At 38.1% G+C, this 21,550-nt stretch overlaps 1 protein-coding gene across 1 annotated transcript in view; it reads left to right on the top strand.

Moving 5' to 3' along the window:
* Nucleotides 1-21,550, top strand: part of NEB (nebulin) — a 191,668-nt gene that overhangs the window by 63,342 nt on the left and 106,776 nt on the right. The window contains exons 47-62 of the mRNA XM_054723403.1: nt 654-758; nt 1,890-1,997; nt 3,000-3,311; nt 3,431-3,637; nt 4,075-4,179; nt 5,135-5,242; nt 7,232-7,543; nt 7,744-7,947; nt 11,475-11,579; nt 13,180-13,287; nt 13,627-13,938; nt 14,380-14,583; nt 14,908-15,012; nt 15,099-15,206; nt 16,199-16,510; nt 16,785-16,988. Coding sequence (XP_054579378.1) covers nt 654-758; nt 1,890-1,997; nt 3,000-3,311; nt 3,431-3,637; nt 4,075-4,179; nt 5,135-5,242; nt 7,232-7,543; nt 7,744-7,947; nt 11,475-11,579; nt 13,180-13,287; nt 13,627-13,938; nt 14,380-14,583; nt 14,908-15,012; nt 15,099-15,206; nt 16,199-16,510; nt 16,785-16,988 — 2,919 coding nt within the window. The remainder of the gene's footprint in view (nt 1-653; nt 759-1,889; nt 1,998-2,999; nt 3,312-3,430; nt 3,638-4,074; nt 4,180-5,134; nt 5,243-7,231; nt 7,544-7,743; nt 7,948-11,474; nt 11,580-13,179; nt 13,288-13,626; nt 13,939-14,379; nt 14,584-14,907; nt 15,013-15,098; nt 15,207-16,198; nt 16,511-16,784; nt 16,989-21,550) is intronic.

Genomic DNA, 21,550 nt, shown 5'->3' with positions numbered 1-21,550 from the left:
TCATACTTTGATGAGTCACTGGATGTGGCCACCAGGGAAGGGTGTGCTCTTGAGAGAGGCAGCAAACTGTGCAGCAAGTGACAGCTGGATGCTGTCTGCCAGTAGCTGGGGCAACATGTTCTAAGCCCGCCACTAAGACCATGGTGCCATGACTTGTAGAAGACTGCAAACAACACATCAAATGCTGTCAGTAGGGAATCGGTTAAGTCAATTGGGTTACACCTCCTCGTAGGATAGTAAGCTCTTTACATAAAGCAAGTTATTTTAAGAGGCTTAAAAGATCTCTAACCTATATTATTAAGTAAAAAAGGCAAGATGTAGATCATTATGTATATGTGACCTCATTTATATTTTAAAAGGACTATATGTGGGCTTTAATATGCCTAGAAAATTTTAGAATGCAGATTCGATTTCCAGGCTGTCCAATAAGAGGATAAGACATCCATCTTTTCTATCCTACATCCTCTGCATTATCTTGTTGAAATGAGCACCTTTTTATTTAAATTTTATAAAAATAAGATCTTGCTAATAAAAATACATAAAATATTGATATTTATGTACAATGATATGTATGTACTAAGCAAGCCTCCTTGTAAGAAATTGACTTCCGCTGGGTTTTGTTGGTTTATTTGTTTGTTTGTTTTACTCTCTAGCACCTCTACAAACAAGCATGGGAGGCTGACAAGACCAAAGTCCACATCATGCCCGATATCCCCCAGATTATTTTGGCAAAGGCAAATGCAGTTAACATGAGCGATGTAAGTACATTACCCCTGTTGTCATCTTTCTTTCCTGCCTATTTGAAGCAGTAAAAATGAATTAATTAATTAATATGCCTTAATTATAAGAGTAAATGTTTTGAAAGTAAAAGTGGGAATCCAAAAATGAGAATCTTTCTCTGTCTTGCTTTGCAAACTGTGGATGGGACTCAGGCCCAGCAATTGAAATTTGAAGGGCAGGTCCATTTTTTTGTGGGGGCAGGTCCTCCTTCTCAAACTAAGATACTTGGCAAGAAGAGAAGCACTTGGGGGCCAGGAGAAGAGAAAAAGGAAGTGAGAATCCTAGGACTTCATTCTTAGAATCCGTCCACCAAGCTTTTGAGATGGTTCTAAAGAAGGGATCTGCGGAAAGTTAAATGGAAAGGGAAGATGCACATTTTGAAGAATTAGGGCAAGCCTCATAAGAAGAAATGTATAACACTTAATGTCAGAAAATGCATGGGTGATTTATTTCACTTCCTTTCTCATCCTAACCATAGTTGCTAGGAAATCCTCTAATTCTGCCAGGTTTTTTTTTTTTTCTTTTCTTTGTTTGAATTACATAGGGATTTGAAATTACTGACTTATTCTTGGGTTGTAGAGTCCACACAATTATATAAATAAAAATATCAACTGCGAAACAATGAAATTTTTTTAATGTAAGAATGTGGCTGTTTTGTAGTCATCCCTGGACTCTTATTTGATAAAATGCATCAATAAGAATCTACTGGGCTTTCACATTTTTTTTTCTATCTAAATTTTTTCTATTTTTTTTTTCTTTATTGATTAAGGTATTACATATGTGTCCTTATCCCTCATCATCCCCCTCCCACTCATATTTTTAAAAAGCATATTTATAACTTAATAGAGACGGAGAACTTTTACTTTTTCTGGTAGTTTCTTTTTTCTTTTTCTTTTTTTTTCTGGTAGGTTCTTGAAGATATGTATGAGCTTATAATTGATTTTTTTCCAAACACAGTTATGTTATTTGTGAGAACATTTAGCCATTGATGCACCAGTAAAACATTCTGTTCAAAAATAAAAAAATAAAAACAATGCTAGTTTACTTTTTAAAAATAAATCTAGGCTTTCCTATTTATAAGGAAACTATTCCCTTGCCTCTCTTTGCAGAAACTCTACAAACTTTCCATGGAAGAGTCTAAAAAGAAAGGCTACGATCTCAGAACTGATGCCATTTCTATCAAAGCTGCCAAGGCCTCAAGAGATATTGCAAGTGATGTAAGTCTGAAGGAGAGCAGTCACCTGGCTGGGGGGTTCTAATCTACCAAAATAATAACGGCTCAGTTCTGGAAAGACTGAGTGGATAGAATAGGGGGGTGGGGATGTGCCTGCTAACAATAGCCTCATTCTATTCTGTGAATGCCTCTTAGCTTTGCTCTTTTGTTTTCTCTGGTATTTCTGAAAGAAAAAAAAAATCCCTAAGTCACCAAGGCTATGGCCTGTAGAAATCCAAAGACTTGTACTGTTCTTGCCTCTTAGGATCTGTCTTCCTAACAGGATGTCTCATGAAGTGGTGTGCTGGGGGTGCTGATGACAACTGATGGTTAAATAATCGGGAATTGTGCAAACCGGTTATTAAACTGTTGGTAGTTTGACATCAGCCACAGTGGGAGTATTTACATCACAGAAATGGACAAAGACGACAACTTAGGGTTTTTTCCCCTGGGGAGCTGGTGTGCCAGTGCACCACTGCCATAATATAAGCTTTGTGAAACTCAGTTCTTTCATTTGGTTGTTTGTCATAGAAATCCACTCATAGTGAGTACTGAACGATTTGGGGTAGTGGGAGAAGCACATTTCAGAGCACTCTTTCCTTCGCCACCCCCCAGTTATCCTTTCTCTTTCCTCTGTCGCTGTTCTCCATCTCTCCTTTCCTCTCATTTGCTATACTCTCTTACTAACTGTAGACCTCTTCAACACTAACAGCAGAATATGTGTGGAAGTCAGTATGGTGTTTCATCATAAAATATGGCTTCTAATCCTTAGTGACCTTCTAAGTCCCTCACCTCTGGCTCTTAGCTTACTCATCCATAAAATGGGGGCAATAACTTTACTATCTACCTGGTAAGGTAGGGTTATATCAAGTTGTACAAATAAATGTGAAAAATGTGTTTTGTGAACTGTAGAATTCTATACAAGTATTACTTGTTATGAAATACAGAATGTTGACACTAGAATGATTTGAATTGCTCTGAATAAATGTTCAAATTTTCTTCACAGTATAAATATAAATATAACTATGAAAAGGAGAGGGGGAAAATGGTTGGTTTCCGCAGTCTTGAGGACGATCCCAAGTTAGTCCATTCCATGCAAGTGGCTAAGATGCAATCTGATCGGGAGTACAAGAAAAACTATGAGAAGACCAAGACCAGCTACCACACCCCTCCCAACATGCTCAGTGTCACAGCCGCCAGGGATGCCCAAGCCAACATCACCAACACCAACTATAAGCACCTGATCCACAAGTACATCCTCCTTCCAGATGCCATGAACATCCAGCTGAGCAAGAATATGAATCACATACAGAGTGACGTAAGGCTTTCTCCTTCCTGGGCGAAGGATTGCTAGCATGGGGAGGGATCACGGTCTTCTATGCCACACTTCGTGTCTAAATTGGTAAGGTAAAGTAGATCTGCCTCTTGTCTTTATAGAATGAATATAAGCAGGACTACAACGAATGGTACAAAGGGCTTGGCTGGAGTCCAGCTGGTTCCCTAGAAGTGGAGAAGGCCAAGAAAGCAACTGAGTATGCCAGTGATCAGAAATACCGCCAGCACCCTAGCACTTTCCAGTTTAAGAAGCTGACTGACTCCATGGACATGGTTCTTGCCAAGCAGAATGCGCTTACCATGAACAAGGTAGACGAAACAGCCATCCTTCCATACAGTCCCGAGTGAGGCGGGGCTAGCAGCCTCTGGTTCTAGTTTGGGATGTTTGATTCTGGTTCACCACTACTGAGCAGTGCAGGCAGTTCCAGAGTGCTCCCCTACACCATTTTCTTCTGCTGCCTACCCCTTATTTTTATTTCTCCTGCCCTTCTAATTAAGTTAGAAATTATTTTTAAAATTATTACATCTTAAGTATTTTTTATTTATCATAGAAGAAAACATTTAAAAGGTTATGTTTTAAAATCTGAGTTTGGTTTTGGTGTCTTCTCTGAATTATATGCTACTTTAGTTACTAAATTAATTTAATTTAATTCAAATACTCTGCTACGTTTTTTGTTTTTTTTTCTTTCTGGTTTGTTCTAAAAGTTATTCAAATTTCAAATGCCTTTTGTTTTTTAACTTCCCAGCACTTATACACTGTTGATTGGAACAAAGATAAAACCAAGATTCATTTGATGCCCGATACACCGGATATTTTACAAGCCAAGCAGAATCAAGCAATATACAGTCAGGTAAAGTTTCTAAAAAGTGGGCTCAAAATTAATTAAACTTATTAAGTGAAGTAATGGTAAGTAACTGATGTAAATAAATGCTAAAGCATGGGAAATGAATGACACAAACTGGCTAGCCTAGGGATGTTGCAAAATGTGGGTAAAAGCAAGAGCTTCAGTCACGACTGTATGCTCCATGGAGGCAAGCGCTGGACCTGTTTTGCTTTTCTCGGTACTTACAGTGTTTGGCAGAGAGTAGGAAATCAGTAAATAATTATTGAAAGAAAATATTGTATCAAACCGAACTGGTATGAGTTTTGGGTTTGCTATGTATAAGTTGTATAAAATTGGATCTAAACCTTAGTTTCCTCATCCCTAAAACTGGGACCATAAAAGTGCCTATGCGTTGAATTGCTGTGAGGGCCAGCGAGAAATTCCACGTAAGGCTCTCAGCACAGTGCCTGGTACAGAGTGCTGAATGGCTTTCAGCGGTTTTTATTATTATCCAGTTTTCACACACATGCTTCCATTCCATGAATTTGACTCAGAAAGGTTAACTCATTTATTGCACCTTACAAAAGACATTTCATCATCTATTAGTTTTATCACTTAGATAATTAATATTTTGTCACCTGACTTTTTTTATTTTAACATCTGTGTTCAAAATATGAGTACATAGCATGGGAAAGTTACCTGATATATCTGATCTATACCCATAAGTGTGTGAACAGAAAATACCATATTCACTTATACCTGGGGAGGAGGGGTATCTCAGAGCCAAAAAAACTGAAGCCAGAACATGTGATGCTTAGTCAGTGCCCTATTAAACAGCTTGTTTTGTTTTTGTCCCTATCTTTAGAGAGAAAGTAGATGATGTTAGGTTTATCCAGATCTCTATTTATTCTCTAGGTAAATTTCAGGAATCTGCTGGGGTTTTAATATACACTGAATATTAAATAATTTCTTTGATTTTCAGAAACTCTATAAACTTGGATGGGAAGAAGCTCTGAAGAAAGGCTATGATCTCCCAGTTGATGCAATTTCTGTACAGCTGGCCAAATCTTCGAGAGACATTGCTAGTGATGTAAGTACTACTCTGACTTCCATAAGGATGTATTTTTATCGTTAGTGCTTCATTTTGTTAATCCCAAGAGTTAATCACACAAAAATCAGAGGACCTTGGCTGTAGAGAGTAAATTACCAGAATTTCATAGGGAAGCACAACCTCTTAATCTAAACCTTTAAAATCAGACAAAACAAGAAATTGGTTTGGAGAGAAAGACTTTCTAAAGACAGAATCTAACAATAAATTCTAGGAATATAAAATAAGAGTCTCCCTAATTCAATTAATCTGTGGCACTCCAGAAGTGTTGGGAACCTAATTAGATAATGTATTATTGCCTAATTTCTGGCTTGAAGGTCAACACCTCATGAAAATGAATCAATAAGGTGAAGAAAGTAGAGCAATAATGGCAATAATGATGATTGTATGTTCCCCAGAACATAAACTCATTTTCATTTAATGTTATGTGCTCCCCATAAGGTAAAGATAGTTTAGGAACTGAAGAAATGCATCAGTGATTTTCTAACAATGCAACATTTGGTAGTACCTGTTTTCTTTTCATGTGAACCTATGGTTAGGAACTTTTGAAATCTTACCCCAAAATTAAATTAACTATAAGTGAACTTTGCCAACATTGTAGAGATTATATCTCCTTTCGGTTTCAAATGGTTCTGTATTTATGAAACTTAAGAAAATTAAAGCTATTTTTATAAATACTTAATAAATTAAAACCATAGAAGTTAGAGTTAGAAGATAACTTAAAGGTTATTTAATCCAATCTACCCACTCAATGCCTTACCTTCTCTCCATCTCTAACATGTGGCCATCCAGTCTGTGAATACTTGCAAAATATAAGAATTTTTGTGTCCATTTCCTTGTTGGATCATCTGGAATTGTTATTATACATTATCTTACATGGAACTTAACTATGTTACCCATCAGCTCTAGTTCTGTGTTCTAGAAACACCACAAAGTAGCTTATTTCCTCTTCCACCTGATATCTCTTCAAACATTTGAAGTTTCTTACTTATTCTCCTTTGATTTTAGTTTTATAATTCCTTCAATCTCCTGATCATTCTACTTGTGATTTACTCTGTTTTTTAAAAACCCCTCTCAAAAGAGAGTGCCTAAACCTTGGTGTTGTCTTCATGTTACAGGAGGTGAGACAAGAGTAAATGAGCTCCTGACTTGCCTTTGTGTCTCTACAGAATCTGTGATGCTACTTTTTTATAAGCAGTTTTGTTAGATTGCCCACATAGAGCTTAGAGTCAACTTGAACTCCTGATTATTTTTAATATACATAACCATGAAGCTGGGTGTCAAGAGAGAGTAGAATCTACTTCCATAAGGTGTAATATGCGCTCAGCATCTAATACTATATAAATGCTGCTATTATCTCTATTATCATTATTGTTATCGTCATCTGGTGCTAATGTGATTTTCCCAATTGAATCTAAATACTGGATTTCACTTTTACTTTCTTAAATTTATGTAGTTCATTTTGATCCACGTTGGCAATATGTTGAGATCATGTAGAATTTTTTTTTCTAATCTAATGTATTTAGCTGTTTTTAGCTCTATGTGCATTAAGAAATGGATCCTGAACAGGACAAATTTATATGACATAACCATACGGTGAGTCACTAAAAGTCCTGGTGCTTAATTAATCTACACTATTAGGTCATTCATCAAGTCATGAATCTTCCTAAATTTTGCCATTCAGCCCATACTTTCCCATTATTCCATAAGGATATCATAAGTGCTTTATCAAACACTACCCTAAAGTCAGCATACACAATGTATTGGAATTAATTTCTCACTGCAACCTCTCCAGGTATTCAATTACATTACATTTCTTTGAAAGTCTCTGCTTAAGTTTTTACACTTCTTACTACGTTAACGTAGGCATACCATCTCTCATTTCAGTTTTCTAAAACAAACATACAACCAAAGCAAACTGAACTTGACCTCTGTTTATGTTACTAAAAGGACTGTTTCCTCTTATTTCAGTTTAAATATAAACAAGGCTACCGCAAACAACTCGGCCACCATATTGGATTCCGGAGTCTGCAAGATGATCCAAAGCTTGTGCTGTCCATGAACGTAGCCAAAATGCAGAGTGACAGGGAGTACAAGAAGGACTTTGAGAAGTGGAAGACCAAGTACACCAGCCCCGTGGACATGCTGGGGGTGGTGCTGGCCAAGAAGTGCCAGGCCTTGGTCAGCGACGTGGACTACAAGAACTACCTGCACCAGTGGACGTGCCTGCCCGACCAGAATGATGTCATCCAAGCTAAAAAAGTTTATGAAATACAGAGTGAGGTCAGCTTCTATTAAATCTAATCGTTTATATATGACTTCCTATCTCAAAGGAGAGGCCATTTAGTTGCAGAGAGACAGACACTAGAAAGAGGAGTTATTACTGAATATCCAAAACACTTCTGCTTGTGAACGCACAGACTCACTTGAGTCAAGGGCCCAGAGGAGGATGGGATTTTGAGGCTTGCTTTGTTTTTTCGCAGAATCTGTATAAGTCTGACCTCGAGTGGCTGAGAGGCATAGGATGGAGTCCCCTGGGTTCTTTGGAGGCAGAAAAGAACAAGCGGGCCTCGGAAATCATCAGTGAGAAGAAGTATCGCCAGCCTGCAGACAAAAACAAGTTCACCAGCATTCCTGATGCCATGGACGTAGTTCTGGCAAAGACCAATGCCAAAAATAGGAGTGATGTGAGTATAATTCTTTGGAAATAAATGAAATAACTTATAGTGCCTGATACTTGGTAGGTGTTCAATATAACAGCAGCACATCACACAGATAGCACAACACAGCATAATGTTTTATATTTAGTTGCTTCATTTGAATTATCAACTACCCCACACTGGATCGTGAAAAAATGGGTATCAATTTTTGTGCCCCAAAGCTTGTTTGTTCATTTATTCAAAGTGTAATGAGAAAACTACAAAACGTACTTTTTTTTCTTTGAAACTTGAGTGCATTTAAACCCCAGATTTTATTGTTGTTTGCTGTTATTGGGGTATAGTCTATAAGAGAGATAGCCTCAGTACCTTACACAACAGATACAATGGAAATGTTATAAAGAGTTTATTTTCTTCCCGATAATTATAATGCATTTTGTTTAGCTGAGTCATACATAAACATTTATATATAAATGTATGTGTGTGTGTGTGTATGTGTATACATATATACATATGTATGTATATATATATATATATATATATATATATATATTCCATCTTTAACTTCCTTCTCCAGTACTGACACCAGTAGCTGGCATATACTAGGTGCTCAATAAATATATAGTGAATAAAATAAAGGAAAGATAGCAGTATAGAGTAATTCTAAAGTATAACCCTGAAAATTATGGTAAGTTGAATTATGTGCACTGAGATTCTGGAACTGGTAAGAAAATTTAAATTAATACAGAATAATAACCATTTGGGTCTTAGAAGAATCTAAATATATATAATATGCCATATATTTTACATGTCAGACATATTAGTTTTCAAATAATATATATAAGCTCATAATCAGCTTATAGTAAACATTTGATAAACTGTAGCTCCTCTCTTCCTATTCTACCTCTCACAGATTTCTTGCAATTTTGGTTTCCAAATGTATAGTAAATGCTGACATGTCAGCTTTATCATGAATGTTCATGCTTTTTTTATGATAGAAATTTTAATCCAACTAGCTGGCTCATAAAGCAACGAAATTATGGAAAATATTTCCCCCTTAGAATCCAAGTTTCTTTTTTCTCCATGAAACAGGCCTGTTTACTAAGCTCTGAGCTGATAAGGTGGCCAAGAGAAAAACCCTGGGTCCTGAAATTTATCAACATCAATGCCTCAGGACAGGCTTGTCAACAGTGTGCCCTGGTTACAGAAATGCCGAGCTGTTACTCCCCTCAGGTCTCAGGAGAGGGGCCCTGCTGTCTCTCCTTTTGAGTAGACCAATACATCTACCTCTGAATAAACAAATATTAGCATTTTCTCTGTTTTCCATGGAGTAGAAGTGACACATGCCATTAAACATCCTGCCCAACTTAAAGGTTCTCAACCAGGGACAATTGTGTCACACAGGGACATTTGGCAACACCTAAAGACCTTTTTGGTTGTGACAATTTGAGGGTGGCATGCTACTGGCATCTAGTGGATAGAAGACAGATATGCTGCAAACATCTCAGAATGTATGGGACAGCCCCTTCCCGGACGCACCCCTACAAAGAATCATCCAGGATACAACACTCATAGCTCAGGTTGAGAAACTCTGATCTTAATCAGAAAGGTTAGCACAGAACCAGGAAAAAATGTATATGGAAATTCACAGGCTGGCTTGGTTTTTGCCCTGAAGGTCTTAATTTGCTTCTCTGGGTTATATGGACTGGAGTAAGCATGCTCAGGAAGGAGAAAAGTGCCAACCCCACACACTCCATTCTGCGTGCCTCGAAGGGAAATTCATAAGTCCAAGGAATCAATGATACTTTCAAAATTTTTATATTGAAATAATTTCAGGCATACAGAAAAGTTGCAAAAATAGTATAAAATAATTTTACAAATGCTTTTTTTTTTGCTTTCTCCCTTTCCTCTTTCTTTCATCTTCACCATGCCACTCTATAACTAAATACTTCATTGTGTGTTTCCTGAAAAAAAGAACATTCGAAAGAACATAACCACAGTGCAATGATCCAGATCAGGAAATTAATGTTGAAACAATACTAGTCTACAGAATTTATTCAATTTCACCACTAATGTTCTTTAGACAAAATTTTTAAAAATTTCTGATCCAGTATCCACATATTGAATTCACGTGTCACGTCTTTAGTCTTCTTGAAGATGGACTTGTTCCTCACTATTTGTTTTGTAAGTCCTTGACATCTGAGAAGAGCACAAGCCAGTTATTTTATAGAATTACCCTTAATTTGGGTTTATATTAGATTCAAGTTTTGTATTTTTATAGGATAACACATGTTGTATTCTCCTCCATGCATTATACCAGGAGATACATGGCATCAATTTGTCCCTTTACTGATATTTAAACTTTGATCACTTGTTTAAAATGGTGTCTCCAAGTTTCTCCACTGTCATTACTGTTTTATACTTTGTAATTTATGAGTATGTAGAAAGGTTTTCTGACAATGTTAACATCCTAGTTTTAGTAAATCAGTAAGATTTTTGTTTGGATCCCTTTATCTTCTGTGAAGAAAGACACAGAGAATGGCTCTGGGACGTACAAGGATTTTTGATAAGTTCTCATATAAAATCTTTTTGGGAATCCTGCCCCCCTTCAAACAATTATGGGGTATGACTATCTATATTAATAAAAGGGTAATATGCTAATTAGACCGGATGTCTTCCAGATAAAGCCACAGTGGCAGGGGCCAAGGCAGAGGAGGTTAGGGGTGATTAGGCTGGCAGGGGAGCAGTTAGGGGGCAATCAGGTTGGCAGGGGAGCAGTTAGAGGGCGATCAGGCCAGCAAGCGAGAGCAGTTAGGGGTGATCAGGCAGGTAGGGGAGCAGTTAGAGGCATCAGGCAGGTAGGGGAGCAGTTAGAGGCATCAGGCAGGCAGGCAGAGTGGTTAGGGTCAATTAGGCAGGCAGGCAGGCAGAGGGGTTAGGGGCAATCAGGCAGGCAGGCAGGTGAGCAGGTAGGAGCTGCGGTCCCGGATTTAGAGAGGGATGTCTGACTGCAGGATTGGGCCTAAACCAGCAGTCAGACATCCCTCGAGGGGTCCCGGATTGGAGAGGGTGCAGGCCAGGCTGAGGGACCTCTCACCCCCCTCCCGTGCATGAATTTCATGCACCAGGCCTCTAGTAAATAATAAACCACAGAGGAAATGAGACTCCATAATTTCTAGACATACCGGGACTATGTCATCTTTTGAGAAAGCAAGGGCAGTCTCCCAATGAAACACTGAGGGAGACTTTTACAGTCTGACAGATGGGGAATTGCTGCTCCATTTGATGATCTTGGCAAAGGCTCCCATTACTTGGGGTGATTTCTTATAGGCAGGGTTATCTGTAACTTGGAAGAGGTAATCCATAATCTCTCTTTTGAAAGGCAATTATGTCCCAGATAAATCAAGAAATACTGGAGCTGTTTTCTGTGTATGCTATCTGCTTATGCTATCAGTCATAAGGCTTAATTCAGATGAATTCAGTAATCCTGTTTGAAGTTAACTATGTCATTCACTAATCTAACAACACCACTGAAAAACTCTTATTTCTCATTTTAGAGACTTTATAGAGAAGCTTGGGACAAGGACAAGACTCAAGTCCACATCATGCCGGATACACCTGACATTATTCTGGCTAAAGCAAACTTAATCAACACAAGTGATGTGAGTTTCCAATTCAGCATGTGTTTTCAGAAAGTTCATTTTAATTGGTTCTAAGGCAGTAAATTTATTTGGAAGTTATTTTGAATGCCTGAATTATTTTCATTAATGAACTACATGTGACTTAGATTCCTCATTTAGTGGCTTTTAGCTTGAACATCAACATAATTGGTACTCCCTATCTCAGGCAGAGTGGGAATGTGTGCTGTCTGTTCTTTGTAGTCCATCATTACATATATGGTCATAATGTAATGGTTTATATCACTCTCCCCACATCCATAGGAGCTCCTTGGGGGCACAGAGACAATTACTATTGGATCTGCGGTGCTTCACTAGTATAGTGCCTGACACACACAAAATTCAATGAAATTGCAAATGAATGAGCATAAAAAACTCATGCAGGACAATTTCATTTTTATTTATATTGTCAACATAGCATAACCTCCTGAAGTTTTTAGACATAAAAATTAAATACGTTAACGACAAATTCTAAAGTCTAATAAAAAGACTTTAATATGTAAAGTGTTAAAGAAATGCCACAAAGAGAAAACTATCTATATACATAAAAACCTAAGTGACCGGCTGACCGGTGGTAGCTATGATGCACACTGGCCAGAGGGCAGACGCTCAACGCAGAAGCAGAAACCACAGGCATGGAATCATGGAACAGAGTGATGAATCTCAGAGGGAAGGGGGGAGGGGGAGGGCAGGAAGAGATTAACCAAAGATCTTATATGCATTCTAGAGGCCTGGTGCACGGATTCGTGCACCAGTGGGGTCCCTCGGCCTGGCCTGTGCCCTCTCGCAATCCGGGACCCCTTGGGGGATGTTGGAGAGCCCATTTCAGCCTGATCTCCGCACGCCAGGCCAAGGGACCCACCAGTGCACGAGTCCATGCATGAGGCCTCTAGTATATACATAAACACAAATCCAAGATCAATAGGCATTTTAAACAATCTGGTTTCTGGATAAAGTGCATTAAATGGCATTCTCAATTATGTAACAGAACTGAAGAAACACATCATTTCACTTAAGCTTTTCAAATTCAATATTTAAAGTTCCCTCAAAAACTCTTACATTTAAAAATTATGAAGGACTTTGTTTCATACCTACAGATGTAATCCTATGCTGGATGACCTTATACTGTGAAATAGATGCTACTAGTATATCCCAATGCTGTAGCTACACAGAAGAGACAACTCACTAGGCATGATTTTTGCCCCACTAGAGGTGTTAGATGAAAAAGCATTAAATGACATTCTCATATATTGCTCTTTTCTAACAAAAACTTCTAATGAAACACTTTAAGTTAATTGGAAAACAGCACCTAAATGGTATTTAATTTCATTTCTCTACCAATTTACTTCTGCATCATTCTCATAAGCATTTGAAAGGAGCTGGCATTTGATTTTGTTGATCTAGGTAATTGAAGAGCTTTGAAGTTTAAAACAGCATCATTAGCAATCCATGGGCATAATTTCCCATTGCATTTGAGTATTCTAGAGCACAGATACTATTCCCATGGACTCTTAAAAGATTTAGCACATTGGATTCATTAGGCTTCCGTTGTTTATTTGCCAAAGTGATCTTCATCTTTTGACAGAAACTCTACCGAATGGGTTATGAGGAGCTGAAGAAAAAAGGCTACGATCTGCCCCTTGATGCCATATCAGTCAAAGCAGCGAAAGCATCCCGAGAAATTGCCAGTGAAGTAAGACTTTATCCCAATTATATTGATTTGATTGCAGTGTGTCATTTCTGAGCAGCCTCAACTTCAATTTAAATTGAACAAAATCTTTCAATGAGTAACCAATTAAAACAGAGTGAAATGATTCGAGATGCAGAGTGGGATGAAGATAGCTCAAGGATTCATTTATTATGCATGAAGTTTGAACTGGATTTAGCCTTTAATCTTTCCTATCAAAAGAACGTATATCTGTGGCTCTTTAGGCTTAGTGAAATATTTGCAGTTAATGTGCTTTGTAATTTGCCACAAAGGTGGCAATATAAGTTAATGTCTAAAAAGATGAGACTTTTTTTTCCCCTTTAGTACAAGTACAAGGAAGGCTTTCGCAAGCAGCTTGGCCACCACATTGGAGCCCGAAACATTAAAGACGACCCCAAGATGATGTGGTCCATGCATGTGGCCAAGATCCAGAGTGACAGGGAGTACAAGAAGGACTTTGAGAAGTCGAAGACCAGGTACAGCAGCCCCGTGGACATGCTGGGGGTGGTGCTGGCCAAGAAGTGCCAGACCTTGGTCAGCGACGTGGACTACAAGAACTACCTGCACCAGTGGACGTGCCTGCCCGACCAAAATGATGTCATTCATGCTCGGCAGGCCTATGACCTCCAGAGTGATGTGAGTCTAAGATTTTCCTTCGCTAACAAAACACCACATATGCTTTCCTAAGTGTCAAGTTCCCCCAAAGTGAAGGGAGTTGAGTTTATACAAATTCCCTGGACTAATGCCCACACTCTATCCAGGCACCCAAATATTATCCCACAAAGAAAGAGCCAGCAAAGTCCCAACTGTTTTGGTAGAAGCCTCTACATTGCTGACCCAGAAGAGTTGGATCTTTCTATATATGTTGCTGTTTAAAATGTTTTTCAAAATATTGCTTCAAATTTGAATATTTTGTTGACTCACAAGATGTACAAAAAATTTTTAATTTACCATGAATTCAAGCATTGAAATGTATACTATACTATACTATACTATACTATACTATACTATACTATACTATACTATAATTTTAGGGGCATATTATTATGTTTAGTGATTTGTCACTTACAATTTCAGAATTTGTACAAGGCCGACCTTCAGTGGCTAAAAGGCATTGGCTGGTTACCTAGTGGTTCTCTTGAGGATGAGAAGAACAAGAGAGCTATGCAGATTTTGAGTGAGCATGTTTACCGTCAACACCCAGATAAGTTCAAGTTTACCAGCCTTATGGACTCCATGCCAATGGTTTTGGCAAAAAACAATGCTATTACCATGAACCATGTAAGTTTTTTCTTTTCTTGGGAGGAGTATTAATTGTGTGTGTGTGTGTGTGTGTGTGTGTGTGTGTGTGTTTGCGCGTGTGTGAATATAAACACTGAAATCTGTTTCTATAAAAGAAATATCATATTCAATTATTTGCTTTGTATTAAAGTGTGTTTTTTTAAGTGAGTGTTATGCTTTTGCTGACATGAGACATCTGGACCTGAAGGTGTCACGAATACCAGCTCACAGGGCAGACTCTCTGTACTCTGGTGAACCAGATTAGTTGTATGTATCTATTCATTACTGGTTTGCAATAGTCCTGTCTTTTTTTGTTTGTTTTAGCGCCTCTATACCGAAGCTTGGGATAAAGATAAAACCAGTATCCACATTATGCCAGACACCCCTGAAGTTTTACTAGCTAAGCAAAACAAAATAAATTACAGTGAGGTAAGCAATATAATTATGGTGCATGATACATTTTCCTTACACTGCACTTTATAAATCAAACTTATGATGATTTATTTCTATTTTAGAAACTATATAAACTTGGCCTAGAAGAAGCCAAGAAGAAAGGCTATGATATGCGGCTAGATGCTATTCCCATCAGGGCGGCCAAGGCCTCCAGAGACATTGCAAGTGAAGTAAGTGCACCTGAAAAGTTCTTCGCCTTAGCTTTGGCTCAAAGATTTCTTTTTTCTTCTTTCCTGAATACATGGTAGAGCAATTAATCTATGAGGTTAAAGTTCTTGAGAACAGGTTTTTTTCTCAATAAATAGTTTAAAATAATGGTAATGAAATTCTTGACACAAAGGCTAATTCCTAGTTATGTCTGAATTCATAGCAACATGCATTTCAAAATATTGTCTATTTCCTGCTGAATAAAAGCATTGGGTATTTGACTATAGTTCAGACATCCATTTGGCTTTTCCACGTGATGTATTCATATATATAACCACACTCACTGTAGGATTCCTTCAACACCTAACCCATGCCCTATGAACCAATGAACATATAAGGGCTGAATAAATGGGACACATTATTTTATTCAAAGTCCAGCCATTCATATGGACCATATATTTGGCTCTGCATCCAGTGGTTGGCTATGGATATTTATTTTCTTTAAAACATAAATTTGCTCAAAATATTTTTTATTTATTTCCAAAATATGGGAAGTAACTATCAGAACTCAAATATAAGTGTTCAACAATCACAGAAAGGTTAAAAGTATTAATATATACCAGTATAATGTCTGTTACCATTAAAATTCATATTTATAGAGAATATTTAATGATGCAGAGAAATTCTTATATGATAATTGAAAAAGCAAGCACAAACCCATGTACAGTATGATTCCTATTTTAATCTTATTCTCTCTCACACACACACATATACACGCACACCACAAAAAGCAGTATTTTTCAGTGGTTATCACAGAATGGCAGAATAATGTCTTCGTTTTTATTTTATTTTTTGTATACATATATATGCTTTATTTTCCAAATGGTTTACAAGATGCATATTTATGTAGTTAGGTCAAATCATTATCTTTTAAAGAATAGAAAAATGTGGCCTTAGTAATTGCTTTTTACTTAAGTTAAAATAGGTGACTATCAGGATTTTTTTCTTCTTCTAGTTCAAGTACAAGGAAGGCTATCGTAAGCAGCTCGGCCACCACATTGGAGCTCGGAACATCAAGGACGACCCCAAGATGATGTGGTCCATGCATGTGGCCAAGATCCAGAGTGACAGGGAGTACAAGAAGGACTTTGAGAAGTGGAAGACCAAGTACAGCAGCCCCGTGGACATGCTGGGGGTGGTGCTGGCCAAGAAGTGCCAGACCTTGGTCAGCGACGTGGACTACAAGAACTACCTGCACCAGTGGACGTGCCTGCCCGACCAGAACGACGTCATCCACGCTCGGCAGGCCTATGAAATCCAGAGCGACGTGAGTACTTGAGGACCATAAAGACATGCGAAGGTGGGAAATCAGTGAACTCACACTCCTTGGAGAAGGTAGCAATAGGTGGCACCAAATTCACCAGCCCCTGCAAAGGGGGGAATAGCATCTCTTTTCCCCTTGTGTTAATTGTTTAACCCTCCAGACCAAAAAGAAATATTGTCTACTATATTTTCAAGAATGCTCTTACTTTATTTCATATCCTTTAGATGAAAACTTTTCCCAATGAAGATAAACATTTATTGACTATTTGTGTCAACAGAATATGTACAAGTCAGATCTTCAGTGGATGAGAGGCATCGGCTGGGTTCCCATTGGCTCTTTGGATGTGGAAAAATGCAAAAGGGCAACTGAAATTTTGAGTGATAAAATCTACCGCCAGCATCCAGACCAATTTAGATTTACCAGTGTGACTGATTCTCTGGAACAAGTGTTGGCCAAGAACAATGCCATCACCATGAACAAGGTGAGGCTTCAAAATTCAGGGAATCAAGGTAGGACTTCTAAAGCTGAATTAAAGAAAAAGAAGCATAGTCAAGGAAAGAAAGAGAGCAGTGAGCAACAAAAAATATCTATCTATCTATCTAAAATATCAATCTGATATGTTATTTCTAATATTTATTTTAGTAATTGTTTTATGTTTTTTTATAAAATGGCATATATTTATGGAAATCATCTTTGCATAAAAGATAGTCTCAATTTCCTTTTGTTAAATTGTATTTCATATTATTAGAAATATCTATTTTACTATGAGCTGATTACTTCACTTGAGAAATATATATAAAATACATAATGTAAAAAATGCATAGCCTTTTGTTATGTTTGTTTATAAAGTTCTTATGGGCCCTGAAATTTCTGCTAATTATACACTGACTTTTCCCCCTGATGACATTAAGTATTTTCTTTGATAGCGTTTATACACAGAAGCCTGGGACAAAGACAAGACCCAGATCCACATCATGCCGGACACCCCAGAAATTACATTGGCAAGAATGAACAAAATCAACTACAGTGAGGTGGGAGCAGATGCTAATTCCGTAACATTTGCATGATGTTTCTTGCTTCAATTCATCTATTCCTCGGGGATGTAATACTAAAGGACAACTTTATAAAGAATCTCTTTTTGCTCCATGTGAATAGCAACTCTTGCATTTCTCAGTCACCATCCTAAACATCAAACTTCAAGTAATACAAATTACATTTTAGGAAGTACAAATTATAAGAACTAATGATTTAAGCAATAACCATAAGATTAATTAGACCTTTTATTAATTTTTTTAAGTTATGAAATTAGCAATAGACCAAATATACACTTATTTCATCCTTGTGCTGTATAGCTGTGCTAAACATATTTCCCTATGTAATATATTTTTCCTAAATTATAGTTGAGGATCAAAATTTAAGATTTTTGAGTCAAGGACAAAAATCACAGTCGTAGTACCAAATAACACAGAGAAGGAGAGAAACAGAGGCAGAGAGGACCTGGCAGTGTACGTATTAGCAAGCCCATTATCTTTTCACCTTCTGTGAGCATAGGGCCATGTACCATCACGGAAGCGCCTATGTTTAGGCTGAGAGGTCAGCCTCTCCTAGTACAGGAGTCCCCACCCGATAGGTTGTCATCCTGCTTTTGCTTAAATGTTCTCAGTGAAAAGAAGTTTATCTCATAAGTCATTTCCACTTGTTCTGGAAAATTCCATTAGAAGGTGCTTCTGATGTATCAACTCAAGATTTCTTTGTGCAGACACACATAGTCCTCTGAGGCTATGCAGAACCAATCTGTGCCAACTCCATGGAGAGGCCGATAGCAACTATGGTACCTCCCCTGCCACCTCACCCCAGGTTCTCATCTAATCCAAACATCCCAAGTGCCTGGGCATTGCTCACATGACATCTCTGCTAGAACATGACTCTCAGAACAAACAAAATTCTGCAAGTGAGGAATGATCAGTGTAGACTACAGTTGATGTCCTGTTTCCTCTTTTAGACATTTGACCTCCATCTCTGCACCGTGTGTCTCAGGGCACGCTGGCAGCTGTGTCCCTGCCGTGCACAGGGAATTTGGGATCAACTGAAACCCTAAGACATCTTACATGGGCTTAGGCTGAGTTTCCCCTCCCCTGCACGTACATAGTTGGCAATTTAAATCTCAGTTCAAAGATTGACATTTATCTCTCTGCAATCTCTTCTTATATTGAACCTCTTTGTTTAAACCTGTGGAGGTGTTTGTGGCTCTAAGATTCTGTCTGAGAATATATTAGTTATTTTTCTGAGCTTTGTACTGCCAGCAAAGAAAATGGTGTTTCTTTGACAGTGTAAATCAACAGTATATTACTCTTCTGCAAAATATAATTTAAAGAATTTAGATAGGTTAGCCGCCATCTTAAGTCATTTTATCCTGAGGGTGTGCAACCTATAATTTTAGTGCTTATATAACTAGCTCTTCATTGTTACCAAAAGCTAAAAATGCAGAAGGCTTAGATCTCTCAAAAGTAAGGTTATTATAGGTACCTACCTACCTGGGTAGAACATAGTGAATTATTTCAATTCTCCCATCAGTTTTTTGATATGCGTGTCAACATCCAACTGATTTTTTTTTTTTTTTTTGCCCAAATTTAGAGTCTGTATAAACTCGCCAATGAAGAGGCAAAGAAGAAAGGCTATGACTTGCGAGTCGACGCCATCCCGATCGTGGCAGCCAAGGCCTCCAGGGACATTGCCAGCGATGTGAGTTGTCTGTTTTATCCAAGTATCTGACCCATCAGAAGTGACATTTTCACTGAACTAAATCTTTACAAAGAATGTTCCTAGCCCTTTTGAAAATACACCCTGATGTGTTTGTGTGGGGATTTTAAAAAACCTAATTTTGAGGGAAATGAAAAATGTGATGTTCATAAAAGGAGTTTGTAACCTTAGGACATAGTTAACTCTGGTCCACCAAGAAGAGGCATCCATGTGGAAGTGGTCAGAGTGTAGCTGCAGGCTTGGAAATGCTTATGTAGAAACTATCACAGTGCTTATAGGAAGCATAAGTCAAAAACGTAAGTTCTCTCAGTGAGAATTGGGTTTGGCTTTATGTAACATTTTAACATACAATATTTTTAAAGTGCATGTGATGCTTGCCTTACAACTCACTCTTACAGGATTATGAAAAGAAGGCAGTTGTTCAGAACCAGCACCTGGCTCTGTAGCTCACACTTCTCAGAATAAAATCAGCATCCTTTCCTGGTGCCTCAGGGAATTCTTGAGGAACAGGACACTGCTCTAAAAATACAGGCCCAAATTCAGGAATATGGTAACACATGGTCCTTTCTATTGGAAAACCGTGTGAGTGACTCACTTTAGTTGGTGTATCTTGGACTTGCCCTACAAATGGATTTATGCCAATAATAATAAACAATGAAATCATAATAACAACCCAAAGTATTGATAACTCTGCTAAGAGCTTTTCATTTATTATTTTACTTACTGTTCATAATTACCCTAGGATGATAAACGCTATTGTCATTATCCCCGTTTTGTGGATTGCTTAAGCAACTTGTCTAAAGTTAAACTCTTAGTGGATGACGGAGTTGAAACTCCAGACAACCTCGTTCCTTTTCACTGTACCATATTGCCTCCTGCTGACTCATCTACACTTTCTCAGCTTTATTTAAGACTAGAAGCATATATTTTAAATAATTGGCTCAGATTTCAGATAAAACCATTGACCATAGACGAATAAAAACATTTTTGGCCCATGTTAGGAGCACACTCTACCCAGTTGGCCTGCTACGACTTTACTAGAATAATCAGTTTTCAAAGTGATGCCATACATTTGCCATCACCAAAGAATGCATGGATCCATTATGAAATAATAAATTCTCCTAGTTGCTGCTGCAGATAGCCCCTGACCTAGAGTACTGCCCTTGCAGGAACCAGACAGTCATGTCATTGCTCATTAAACACACCATGTCACCAAGTGCATCTCTTTCCTGACATGCTGCTAGTGCATAAAATCCATTTCTCCGAGGTTCAAATGGCCCCTCCCCCACTTCCACAGGTAACCTCTCCCTGCTGTGTGCACATCTTGCCTCCAGAACTATTTCTTATTACCAGGCTATAAGTGATTTGGGGAATACACTGCAATTATACCGATTACATCTATTGAACTGCCTCTGTAAACTTCTAGGGTAAAGTGATTTGGGGAATACACTGCAATTATACCGATTACATCTATTGAACTGCCTCTGTAAACTTCTAGGGTAAAGGTCAGGATACTGGTTGAGTTAGTGTTTATTAGCAAAAGTCAACTTACAACTGAAATGTAAGCAAGATGATTTTGTACAGTCTTGGGGCCTCTAAGGGTTTACCATAAAAACCTGATTTGTCCATTTTCATCTCAGTACAAATACAAAGATGGTTACCGCAAGCAGCTTGGCCACCACATTGGAGCCCGGGACATCAAGGACGACCCCAAGATGATGTGGTCCATGCATGTGGCCAAGATCCAGAGTGACAGGGAGTACAAGAAGGACTTTGAGAAGTCGAAGACCAGGTACAGCAGCCCCGTGGACATGCTGGGAGTGGTGCTGGCCAAGAAGTGCCAGACCTTGGTCAGCGACGTGGACTACAAGAACTACCTGCACCAGTGGACGTGCCTGCCCGACCAGAACGACGTCATCCACGCTCGGCAGGCCTATGAAATCCAGAGCGACGTGAGTACACCATCATAACAGAGCTGTGTGTAGAAACAAACTATACAAAAATTATTCTTTGTATACAATTGATGGTCTATCAAACTAGGATTATTTTTTAGTGATATTTGATATCTGAATCAGTCTATAGTTTTATGGCTTTATTGTGAATATGTTAATAGGATTTATAAGGAGGTGAGTTTATAAACTGGATTTGATCTTATAAAAGTAAAACCAGAATTAAGCAATGTTAGAATTCAGGGTCCACCAGAGGGAGACATTTTCTTGTATTCTTTTAAGGGGGCAACAACACATTCTTTTTTTTTTAATTACCCTGAAATTGGTTTTTAGC

Source organism: Eptesicus fuscus, chromosome 11, assembly GCF_027574615.1.
Source record: "Eptesicus fuscus isolate TK198812 chromosome 11, DD_ASM_mEF_20220401, whole genome shotgun sequence".
NCBI lineage: Eukaryota > Metazoa > Chordata > Mammalia > Chiroptera > Vespertilionidae > Eptesicus > Eptesicus fuscus.
The sequence above is the reverse complement of the archived record's forward strand: the minus strand, read 5'-3'. Positions and strand labels throughout refer to the sequence as shown.